Source organism: Camellia sinensis, chromosome 6 (assembly GCF_055761805.1).
Source record: "Camellia sinensis isolate YWXY chromosome 6, ASM5576180v1, whole genome shotgun sequence".
NCBI classification, from domain to species: Eukaryota; Viridiplantae; Streptophyta; class Magnoliopsida; order Ericales; family Theaceae; genus Camellia; species Camellia sinensis.
This window is the reverse complement of record NC_138966.1, coordinates 186,485,811-186,498,408: the sequence shown is the minus strand read 5'-3', so window position 1 is coordinate 186,498,408 and position 12,598 is coordinate 186,485,811. Positions and strand designations below refer to the sequence as shown.

The 12,598-nt window shown below is 35.4% G+C and overlaps 1 protein-coding gene across 1 annotated transcript; it reads right to left on the bottom strand.

The window, feature by feature from the left end:
* Positions 1 to 227: 227 nt before the first annotated feature.
* On the bottom strand, positions 228 to 9,287 carry LOC114307023 (serine/threonine-protein kinase 52). Its single transcript, XM_028252368.2, has 6 exons — positions 7,901 to 9,287; positions 5,926 to 6,047; positions 5,630 to 5,832; positions 5,361 to 5,535; positions 4,835 to 4,969; positions 228 to 667 (listed from the first exon to the last, which is right to left on the bottom strand). Exons 1-6 carry the CDS (start codon positions 8,271 to 8,273, stop codon positions 461 to 463), a joined length of 1,215 nt encoding a protein of 404 aa, XP_028108169.2. The 5' UTR covers positions 8,274 to 9,287; the 3' UTR covers positions 228 to 460.
* Positions 9,288 to 12,598: the final 3,311 nt, after the last annotated feature.

Here is a 12,598-nt window from a genome sequence, read left to right as displayed (position 1 = left end):
ACATGACACATTGTAATGCAAAAAATGAAAGAAACTTTCCCAAGAAATATCTTGAAAATCAGTACATAACCTAAACTTATCAGAATAAACAGAAGACACAACACATCTTTGAAATGACTGACATAACACATCGTAATACAAAAAATGAAAGAAATTTTTCCAAGAAATTCAAGAAACATCTTGAAAATCAGTACAATATAGCATGATTCACAGTCAAGAAAAGGCCAGGAAGCAACTGGGACAGATAATTTTATTCTTTGGAAAGTGATACAAAGTACAGAAAATCCTGAAACTTCCATAGATTTTCTTCATTTTCTCTGCAACTTAAAACATGCTTTCACCGTTGGAAGGAAAATCTACAAACCAGAAATTCCATGAACAGCCTAAAACAGGAAATATTTCTGTCTGCTAACAATGCGGAAACGTAACATGATTGACATGTACAAATGAATAAGAGGAATCAAGGACCCCGAGCAGGAGCGAAGCAAAAACAGCCAGCACCCTGGCCTTCGGGTATCATTCCTCCTCCTTTGCTTGTGTCAATTGCTTCTAATGACTTCACAACCTCGTTCATGTCAGGGCGCTTTTCTGGGTTCGCATCCCAGCATTTCTTCATGATGTTGGCCAGAGAATTTGGGCAACATCTGGGGATTTCTGGCCTCAAATTCTGACAATATAATCGAGCAATATTAACTCCCACAGAATAGATGGACATAAAAATTTTGGAACATAAAATAAACTCTTAACACTACCAATAGAAATGCAAACATAAACACTTCGTCTGTTTTGACAGAAAACATTTATGAAATTTTTTTTCTAAAATATGTTTTCCATAGAAAACGTTTTCCTATGTTCAGTTGCAACTTTGAAACACATGTACTATTGGTTGTAGCAGTGATGGGGAGGTAGTGATAGTAGTAATAGTGGTGGAGGTGGAGGTGGTGACCAAAGTTGTTAAAGGCGAATACATAATTCAGGACGTTTACCCGTCACGAGGTATAAGACATGAGGCGTCGAGGCATAAGCATTTTGAATTTTAAATTTTAAAATTAAGTAAATAGATTAAATATTTTAAAATAGTGAAAAAAATAACTAAAAAGGTAAAAAATACTGTCCTTAAAACATCGAACATTTCATTATAAAGAATGATACTTGCCGTTATTGAAAATGAAATTGACATTCTTAACTTTAATGATTAAACTTCTCACTTAACTATGCATTTTTTTTGGATTGGTTATTACTTAATTTTTTCTATAAAATCTAGTTGCAAAAAGGTTCTTTTTTTTATTTTTTACATTTTTATATTTAACCCATCTACTTGACTAAGTTTAACAAGAGCCTAAGTGTAACAACCCTTATACTGTTTACTAATTAATGACTGACCGATTACCGATAATCACCGATTACTGTTAAACGAAACTGATAATGACTGATAACTGACTGATAATCGAACTGAATGAAATACTGAACTGACTGACTGAAATTGAAACTGAATTGACTGAGTATATGTTAGTTAATCGCATTCTATCTGTTTGATTGTCTGATTATCTGTTCATGTTTATATGTTTAAACTGCTAATTGAAGGCCTTATCGGCGGCCGAACTAGAAACCGATTGATGTTCCGTGACCCTCATATTTAATGTGATTTTATGGTATAATTATCTGAAAATTGATTAGGTATGATTAAATTAGATTAAATAAGCTAATTGAAGAGTTGGACTTAATTACCGTTCCGCCACTTAGTGGCCACCACATCACACCTCTTGAGCCTTTTACACTCCACGTATGTGATCAAACCAAACATTTCTTCTCCTCTTCTTGCCTCAACCGACCTTAGAGAGAGAGAGACTTGAGGAGTTGGTTTTCATCTTGAATTGCTTGGAATTGTTTGAGAATTGAAGTGTGATTGCTACTTTGAGCTCCTAGACCTTGAATACAAGACTAAGGTAGGACATTCATCTTCTTGTTGTTGTTCTTGAGTTCATTCTTGCACAATTCATGCTTTAATTGTAGAGTTAAGCCATGTTTTGGTGCATACATGTTGGATTGAAGCTCATCTCTTGCATGCATGTTAGTATTATTGCATTTTGAGGTTAATTACATGGACATTAGTACATGCATGCTCATATTGTTGTTATAGACCATGCTTTCATCTGGTTTTGGAAAGAAATGAGCTCATTTGAGCAAGCTTTGGAGCTTCAATTTGGTTTAAAACTCATTCATGCATGTTTGAATGTTGTTCTTGAAAATGGATTTGAATGTGGTTTTAATTGACTCACCTTTAGGGCTTGAATTCATAAATTGAGCTTTGAAACTTGTTATACATTGAATTTAGTTATGTTTTCCAGAATTTGGGCCCAAGAGGTCGAGTTTGGAGTGGTAGAATGCTTGGTTTGAGCTTGGGAGGCAGATCTGGAAATTCCAGATTTGGCTTCCTCGCTCGAGCGAAGGATTCCCCGCTCGAGCGAGCACCTTTGTCCAGGGCTCCGCTCGAGCGACCATCGCGCGTAAAATCACAGCATCCAGTATTTTTACTGTTTTGCAGACCGCTCGAGCGAAGGATTAATCGCTCGAGCGAAGCCTTTGATTTTGGACTTACGCTCGAGCGGAGAAAGTCTCGCTCGAGCGAAGCTCCTATTTTCAGCAACTTTGCAAAATGTTTTCTAAGTGTATCTTTGCATCCTCATCCCATCCTAGGCATTCTTAGGCCTAGTTTAAGACATTTAGATGAGGATATCGTTGTAGAACACACCAAGGCCAATTAGGAATTAAGTTATGATATTTCCCAACTGTGTAGCTTAGTGTGTTCAACCTGTGAACTGTGTAGGGTTGGCAACTGGGGAGACACGCTCTAGCATACTGTAGCCCAGAACTCTGTGAGTAACAATTGTGTAAAGATATGTTCAACTGATATCTTTTGAATACTGAACTGAACTGTTTACTGAACTGGTATTACTGAATGAATGTATGTCCTTTATTTCTGAACTGTACTGTGGCATCCTTAGTACCTACGGTTTACTGTTACTGTTACTGTTACTGTTACAGAGATCTCTGTCGGTTCCCTCGTGGAGCCACTACTGTTTACTGACTGATGGCCATCATTACTGTTCGGTCTTTTAAGACCTACTGTTACTGTTATGCTAATGGATGTACCACATATGACTGTTTGCTGTACTGAACAACTGAAATACTGATTGAATTGAACTGTTTTCATTACTGTAAGGACATTCATTCTAAACCCCTTTACGCTTTATGTTATTCACTGGGCTTTAGCTCACTGCTCATATATATATGTAGGTGTTCAGGCACCAGACCGCAGCTAGAGGCGTCAGGGTTACTCCAGTTTTGTCAAGCCAGCCTTTGTGCCTCACTGCGAGGTTCCGAGTTGCCATGCTATGGCTTGGGGGTGTTTTGTTTGTTTTTCCCCCTTCTGTACTGTTTTACTGTTCTGTATAGACCGAGTGTTACTGTACTGTTATCTAGGGTCGAGTCCCTAGTCTGAATGATTGTAAATATTGTGTATACTGTTCTGTACTGTTTATGTATAAATATATGAAAAGCCTTTTTGCATACAGAATGTCACAGCTCAATGGACACTATTTATTTACTGTATTGGCTTCCGCCAGGCCCTGTACTCTGTTTTACTGTATTACTGTTCTGCAGGCCTTCGGTAATCTCGGATTACTGGCCGGTTACGGTGCTAAACCCATAGGGCCGGGTTTGGATCGTGACACTAAGGCAACGTCTTCATATGTGTACTTCTTAGAGATGCAACTTGGACGAGCTCCCAAGCAACCCGAGCCTAGCCCAAATTTTTTTAGGGTTTGGACAATATATTTTTAAATTCGATACGAGTTTAGGCAAAAATTTAAAAACTCGAATTAAATTTGGACAGGCTTGGGTAAAGACATCAAACAACCCGAATAATCCGAAACCCAAATTATACATATAAAGATATATATAAATAATAAATATACATATAAATTATTAGACATTACATGATATTAAAGTAATTTATACTATTAAATCATATTGAATATTATTATATATACAAATAACACAAAATCTTACTTTTTTTATTCTTACTCATAAATTGTAAAGATTACTATAACTGCATCTCTCTTACATTATATAAATTACTTATTTTGATATTATTAATGATTTTCTTTAAAAAAATGTAAATAGAGTCAAATTTTAACAATTTAATAATATAGCTGCCCAAAAAATAAATAAATAAATAAATAAAATTTATTTACAATTCGGGCAATTCAGGTTTAACTCGGGTCAAGTTTGTGCAAACAATCTCGGATTACAATTCGGGCCTGGACAAGTCTCAGCACAACTTGGACTGGGTTTGGATAACCTCCCAATCCGACCGAACCCGCTCGAGTTGCACCTCTAGTACTTCTCATACGCTTAAGCACAAAAGGTGCACAAGGCGCCTAAGGCAAATGCCTCAAATTGTGATGTGCAAGCCTTCGGAAAGTATAGTCTAAAAATCAAAGCCTTAATGCGGTTTACCTTAGCCTCGAGGCCTCAGTAAAGCCTTCTAAAACTTTGGTGGTGACTATAGTGGTAGTGTGGTTGCATTGATAAGTTTCACCTTTCAAAAATGAAATATTTTTCTGTTCCAGTAAGCTTATTTTCCAATGACCATGAAAAACGTTTTCCAATGAATTTCATTTTCCATCATAACCAAACACCAAAAAATACTAAAAAAATGTTTTCCACCAAAACAAAGGGAGCGAAAAAGTACTAGAACAAATATTGTTTCTTAAAGTTGGAATATTTGAAATTTCAATAAATCAATTAATAGCTTATCGGTTGAACTGACCTGTCGAACAACAGCAGATGAAACTTCAGCAAAGCTAAGATCTGGGTATGGCAGATCACAACAATAAATTTCCCATAAGCATACACCAAAGCTATAGACATCACATTTTCTATTATACGGCTTGCCATCAAGAACCTACAAAAATGTAGATCATCAATTTTTCCTTCAGATATGCGACAGACAGAGAACCAAACAAATCACATCTTCACTATGGAGTTCCTTTAAATAACAATAATAATAAAAGAACTTGTAAAATCTGGTTTAGATTTACTTGGTCCCAGACAGAGAGACAAATAAATCACCTCTTCAATATTGAATTACTTTTAAATAATAATAAATAAATAAAAAGAACTTGTAAAATCTGGTTTGGATTTACTTGGTGTCCGGCTGCCTAAGACCATTTACATGAAAAATAATCAGAACATTCATCTGTTACTTTTGATGGGCAGTTCTTTTTAAATTGTTATTTGAAAAATATGACCGATGTTTTCACCCTACAACTACTTTTTCCAGAATGTGTAAATACCTCTGGTGCCATGTACCCAAGGGTTCCAGTTTCACCGGTCATGTCCTGAGGATTCATGGCTTCAACACGAGCAACACCAAAATCAGCAATTTTTAGACTTTTAGTGGAATCTAGCAACATATTCTCAGCTTTGACATCACGATGTACAATTTTCTGTGAATGCAGATAGCTCAATCTGCACAAAATAACTCAGAAAATAATGTTCTCCATCAAGAAAAATTACACTTACACAGTTTTAACTTCAGAATGACAGAAAGTGAAATTCTCACCCTCTAGAGAGGTCCAAAGCAAGCTGAATCACTATTTTAAAAGCAAGTTTCTTTTTTCGGTTCAAATAAAGGTATTTTTTCAATGTCCCACCCGGAAGGTACTCCACAACCACACAACAAGCTTTTGATGGAAGAGAACTATCACTAGCACCGTTTTTTGAAGGAATTTTAAGATTTGATGTCCCCATTGAAGCACCAACAAACTGTAAGGAAGCATATAGAAAGTTGTCATTATAACAATTATCACAGGTCATAAACCTTGAAAATTATTTAAAGAGGTAAAGTATAGTTTGTACTTTAGTAACATTTGGATGGTCAAGCTTCTGCCAAACAGCAACCTCTTGCCGAAATGATGCCCGCAAAGCAGCAGTTTCTGCAGTTGTGGCCATGCCATTCTCTCCCCAGTCCAACAGCTTCACTATATAATAGAAAAGATGACACTGAAGTACAGAATTCTAAAACAAACGCTAATATGAAGTAGAATAGACAAACAATTTGAGGGCTTGTTTTGCCCAATCAAATGATAATAAGATTCACTCTAGTTAGCAGCCAATTTCTCTAAAAATTACTAACGGCTAGACTTACTAGATGTTAATATGTATGAAGTAACTAGATAACTTCATGCTATGAGTGACTCTTTGAAACACTTTTCTGAATTTCCAAATGGTTCCTGAATTCTATGCAGCTTTCTCATTGAGCACACAACCATTCCAAACACCTTGCAAAATTTTCAATTTTATGAATTATTAGCCATGTTTCACTTACTGTAATTATTCCAAAACGAACAGATGTATCCCTTCCACTGGCATCCTATGCCCTTAAAATACCATTCAAAATTCATTTAAGAAAACCCTTTTAATACTGTCCTACATTAGACCGGGAAGAATCACCTCATTTCAATTCATAATTGTTTTCATTATGAGAAAGCTTACCCTATATCAAAAATGATGATAACAAAAACAACAATAATAACCTTTAGTTCAGAAGTAAGCAACTAAAACACCCAATGCTTCTTTAACTTCAATGAAAACTCAAGTCAAAGAATATAGCTAATGATACATTGATGACATTATTGGTACACTTGTAGAAATTCAACCCTCCTACACATAACCACGTATACAATTAAATTTCCTTCATCATCCAATTTACTCCGAAGTGGAGGGAGACCATCTACACTTTTAAAATGTTTGATTGCAAATGCCATCACTGTCTTTCATGAATCTAGCATAACTGATTCACATCTTTACATGAAACAAACAAAAAAGATCCAAACCCGTAATTCTCTGGTTTATTGAAATCAAACATTATTTCCTTATGTTTTACCAAAATTGAGAAACGTGCAAGAACTAGTAATATTTGTAAACGACATTAAAAGATTGAGGCTAAAAGCAAACAGGAAAAGGAGCAATTAAGCCAAAATCATTGTAGCATTATGGCAAATTGCTAGCTTGGCATCTTAAAAGGGAGTGGTGAGGTTACAGGTTCAACTTATATCCTTTATCAATCAGAGAAAAAGAAGGAATTATCCCGGGAAACAGCAAAGTAAGTGCTTAAAAACAATGTACATACAATACTTAAGAAATTTTATGAATTTCCAAATTCCAACAGTTATTCAATTTCCCATTGCCTGGTAGTAACTGTGCATTCAACTCTGTTTTAATTTAGATTAATCAATTCTTTGTTCAAAGAGAAACAACTGAATTTAAAGTAAATGTGTAGATTTTTTAGATATTTCAATTTTTATAACCAAACACATCTATGTTTCTACCTTGTAAATGGACTAATTCTAACCAGCAAATTTCAAATTTCGTCAATAACCAAACAGGCTGCCAATTAGAGGCAGTAGTTCATAAAATTCAATTCTACTAACTGTTTTCTTTTTTTCCTTTATTTTTTTTCTCTCTTTTTTACTACTTAAAAATGCTTATGTTTTACTTTCAAGCCTTTTCTTATGTTGATTCATTTCAGAAAGAAGTTGAAAGGAACCTGATAGAGCAAAATCTAGAATAAATAATTAAACTGACAACTAAAGATGACAACACAAGAGAACCAGAGCTAGAAACAGGAAGAGCAGTGAAAAGTAAATAATTTCATGCAGCTAATGCTAGTTGACATAAAAATGAAGCAAAGACTAGGTTCATTCACAACTTACAACCAAAAAAAAAATGGTTCTAATGAAATGAAACAGGCTTTAGAAATCCATTTTCCCAGTAATCAAACAGATCATCAAGCAAAAAAATTATTGTTAGAAAGAAGAAAGAGGGTGTTTACCTGCAACATCTTGGCCATCATAAGTACCACGATATACGGTACCATAGGTGCCCCTAGCTACTAAGTATCTTAAATCCAAGTGAGATGGATCAATCTCCCACTGTTCTTTTGGTTTTTGTCCCTCTACGTTCTTTGACCAAACCCGGTTCATGTGCTTCTCCAATTGAACATCCAAGCTTTTCAAATCAATTTTGTCAGCTCGGAAAAACATATCATTCCTACTAATACTTCCGCTACCCTGCACCGGCATATTTTTTTCACTAAGACTTCCCGCACCCTTCAATTTTGAGTTTGACCCCAAACTCCCCAATTCATAGCTCGACTTTACCGTTTTTGGAACCACTCGCACTTCCTCATCCTGTTTTACCTCCATTTTGAACAACCCCAATTGAAGAAACAACAATCCAAAACACCAAAAAACCTAATTTCAGAGAACACCTCTTCTCTGATAACAAATATCAATCAACACAATCACACGAATTCAACCCAATAAACTGAAATTTCTGTGATCCTAGAAAGATTTGACAAGAAATGCAAAACAATATCAAGTGATTTGATGAAAGAAAATCAAAAACTTTTATGTGAATCAACCCCCAAAAAAAGTCAGATAGTTGAATCAACAAAATATGCAACCTCTAGATGAAACTTACAATGACACTGCCAAACTAAGTTTCTTCAGATCAAACCTACATCAAACAAAATAGAAAACAAACTATCCAATACGAGCCAAACACACCAATTTCCAAAATTTGTCCACTATTGACCTGAGAACCCTCAATAACCAATTAGAAAATCTAAAGACTTTTCAAACCCAATTGACAAACAAAATATATTAAAAAAAAAAAACGTTTCGCTACTCAAAACCCTAACCTTTGATCACCAACCATTTCTTGATGTGCAAATAAAAAATCCCCAAAAAAATTGAGAAAGTAAACCCCGCGAAAACGACCCAATCCCCAACATTTACAAAGGGGAATACCGACGACCCACCAACAAATTATTCTAAATAAAATAATGACTAAACAAGAGAAGCCTACGCCGAAAAAGAAAAATTGAAAAGTTAACCCAGAAAAGAAAATTCAAAACCCACAAAAACCCAAAAAAGAAAAAGAACACAGAAACAGAAAAAAGGAGAAAAGAGAAGCGAAAAAGTTGACCGAACCCAATATTGCATCAGAACCCACAATACAACTCTTTTGGGATTCAAAAAAAAAAAAAATGTTAATCAACGCGCTTGAAGGGTAGGACCATGAAGATACGAAAGAGGCATTGAGGGTTCACAACAACAATCAACGAAGGAAGAAGAGGAGAGAGAGAGAGAGAGAGAGAGAGAAAAGCGCGGCGATTTGGCTAAAAATTCCAATAAAGGCAAGGAAAGGCAGTCAACTGCAGGCTGCAGCAGCCTGAAAAGTACTTGGGGCCGTACAGTACTCGTGCGAATTGACCAAAATGGCCTTTATTTGATTTTAATGCCCCTGTAGTATGTCTTCTAACCAAGACAAAAGTTTGGTCAAAGAACAAAGCGCATTAGACCGGTGGGAAAGTGATTATAACTTATAATTTAATAGTTAATACTTTATAATTATCAATATAAGTTAATTTTTGTAAGCCAATCTTCATTGTATTTAAATAAATTAAATTATGTTATATACTAAACAACAATCAGAATATAAAGAAATAAAGAAAATGAGAGAATATGTTTGATTACAAAAATTAAACTCGAAATAAAAAATAAATAAATAAAAACAAATTTTATTTTTTTTACAAAATCAAAAATTAAAATCTGATTTAAATAAATAACAATAACACTGAAAATAAATTAAATAACTTACTTGATTTAATTTGTTCGAATTATAATCTGATCAAATCCAGTGTTTAACACTGTGTCCTTAAGACAGATTCGTCCTCTCCACGGTGCTTTCAGAATTTAGACGTCTATCTTCTAATATGAAATGATCTACTATAAACAATAGCAGCACTACAAATTGTTTGCCTTACGAACACACTAAGTGTTTACACTTCTTTCAGAAATTAAATACAGCAAAATGCAGAGATTTATAGCAGAAGATAGAGTACGAAAATTTTGAGTAAAATCCAAATGGGAGGCTAGTCTATTTATAGATGTAAAGGTGGCTGCTGGTTTTGAATTGAACAGATATGAAACCTATTAGTTTTGAATTCAAACAGATTTGAATCTGTTGGGTTCATAATTTAAACAGATACAAAAACGGAAAGGGCCCTGTTTGGATGTACAGTAAAACCAAACCAGTTTATTTTCGGTTTAATTTGAATTCTGAATTTTATTTTATACAAAATAAAATTAAATTCAAATATTTTTGGCCCAAAAATATTAGTATTGAGTCGAACAAGCCTAACCCAACCTCACACCACGCACCCGCGCCCAAGCCCAGGCCCAGCCCACCCGACCGGACGGACGGCGACGGCGCGACGCGGAGCGCGCGTGTGGTGATTTTTGGGTCCAATGGGTCTAGCCCATTTTGCCCATAACCTCTCCCCTCTAAAACACTTGGGTACCCCTTGGGGCACACCCCAAGTACCAAACCCAAGCCCTATAAACCAATTCAAAACTGCTCACCAAATCAATGTGGGACAAGCTATTTTATAACCTTAAGAAATTTCCACCAAAACTCCATTTCCATGGAGCACACTTTGGCTTCAATTTCCCATTCACTCGGTAATGGTTTTGAGCAACCAAATATACCACATGAATCACAACGCGACATAGAACGCGTTACCACTTTGACCCGTGAAAATCGACGCACGAGGCTCGCCTAAAAAATAGGCCAAGCTTAGGAAAAAAATTCTGGTTTTATCTAGAATTTTATAACTATTTCCAACAATCCCCCACATGAATGGAATTTGATGACAACGAAAATGCAACAATATGCAGACTTTATCGAAAGAGTATAAGTCGAAAATATCTTGTATCAGGATAGGTAGTTTTCTGCCTTGAACCTTCTCTAGTAATAACCTATCGGACTTACTGGCTAACCAATGGACGCGATGCCTTGAATTGTTCAGTCGTTTGTATAAGCCAAGATAATAAATTTCACACAAAATATCTTCTAACACATCGTGGTTCTCACTGTTGTGTTCATTTTGGCCTTGAACGCTCCTGGTTTTCATGAATGTTTCTAGAGAATTTAGCCTTTTGCATTCTCATAAAACTAGCCCCAGTTCGACACTCATATAGGTGATTCTTATTGTGAGTATCTCCTTATACTCGTCTTGATTTTATGCCTTAATCAAGATATAAGTAATCATTAAAAGCAAAGCTTATCTTTATACCCCTGCATACAACATATGTTGCAGATATCACTCTCACCATAGGAATGGGTAGGAACTTAATCCCTTGGTGATTTCTGGCGAGCCATTCATAACTTAGTTGTCCTTTTGAACTTAGTTCTTGGGATCTCCAGTCATATAAGTAGGGTTACCATTATGATGACTCTTATGTAATAGGCTTTAATCCCATCCCCTTTGATGAACTATACACTAGCTCTTTTGTCAAACCTTTTGTTAATAGATCCGCAATATTCTCTTTAGATTTTATATAATCTATAGAGATTATTCCATTTGACAATAACTGCCTAACGGTATTACGTCGACGACAAATATGTCGTGACTTACCGTTATACATATGATTATGTGCCCTGCCTATTGCAGATTGACTATCACAATGAATGCAAATAGCTGGCAGAGGTTTTGGCCACATTAGAATGTCTTCTAAGAAGTGACGAAGCCATTCGGCTTCTTCCCCTACTTTGTCTAAAGCAATGAACTCGGATTCCATTGTGGATCGTGCGATGCATGTTTGTTTCGTGGATTTCCAAGAAACAGCAGCGCCTCCCAGAGTAAAGACATATCCACTTGTGGATTTTGAATATTTAGTATCCGATATCTAATTTGCATCACAATAACCTTCCAGTGCTGTTAGATATCGAGTAAAGTTCAAACCATGATCACGGGTGAATCTCAGATATCTAAGAACCCGAATGATCACTTTTCCAATGGTCTTCTCCAGGGTTACTAGTGTACCTACTCAATTTACTGATAGCATAAGCTATATCAGGACGAGTACAATTCATTAGGTACATTAGGCTTCCAATAACTTGGGAGTATTTTAACTGAGACACTGCATCATCTTTATTTTTTGATAAATAAAGATTGATGTCTACAGGTGTTCTAGCTAAATTCATATCATCCTTGATAAATTTATCAAGAATTTTCTCAATATAATGTGATTGAGATAATGCATATCCGTCAGATGTTTTAGTAATTTTCATTCATAATATAACATCTGCGACCTCCATATCTTTCATATCAAATCTTTTGTTAAGCATCTGCTTAGTAGATTTGATCATGTTTTGACTGCTTCCAATGATAAGCATGTCATCCACATAAAGACAAACTATGACATATCCTTGGTCAGTGTTTTTAACATAGACGCATTTGTCACATGCATTTATCTTAAACCGATTAGTAAGCATTGCATGATCAAATTTTTCATGCCATTGCTTAGGTGCTTGTTTTAATCCATAAAGGGATTTTACAAGTAGACAAACTTTCTTTTCTTGCCCTGATACTACAAACCCTTCGGGTTGCTCTATATAGATCTCTTCATTTAGATCACCGTTTAAGAAATCTATCTTAACATCCATTTGATGTATTTATAAA

Excerpts from the sequence above, each read along its gene's own strand:
- LOC114307023 (XM_028252368.2), bottom strand. The coding sequence starts at position 8,273 with ATGGAGGTAAAACAGGATGAGGAAGTGCGAGTGGTTCCAAAAACGGTA. Across the intron at positions 6,048-7,900 it reads TGATGGCCAAGATGTTGCAG|TGAAGCTGTTGGACTGGGGA; the intron begins GTAAACACCCTC and ends TCTATTATATAG. Across the intron at positions 5,833-5,925 it reads ACCATCCAAATGTTACTAAA|TTTGTTGGTGCTTCAATGGG; the intron begins GTACAAACTATA and ends GCTTCCTTACAG.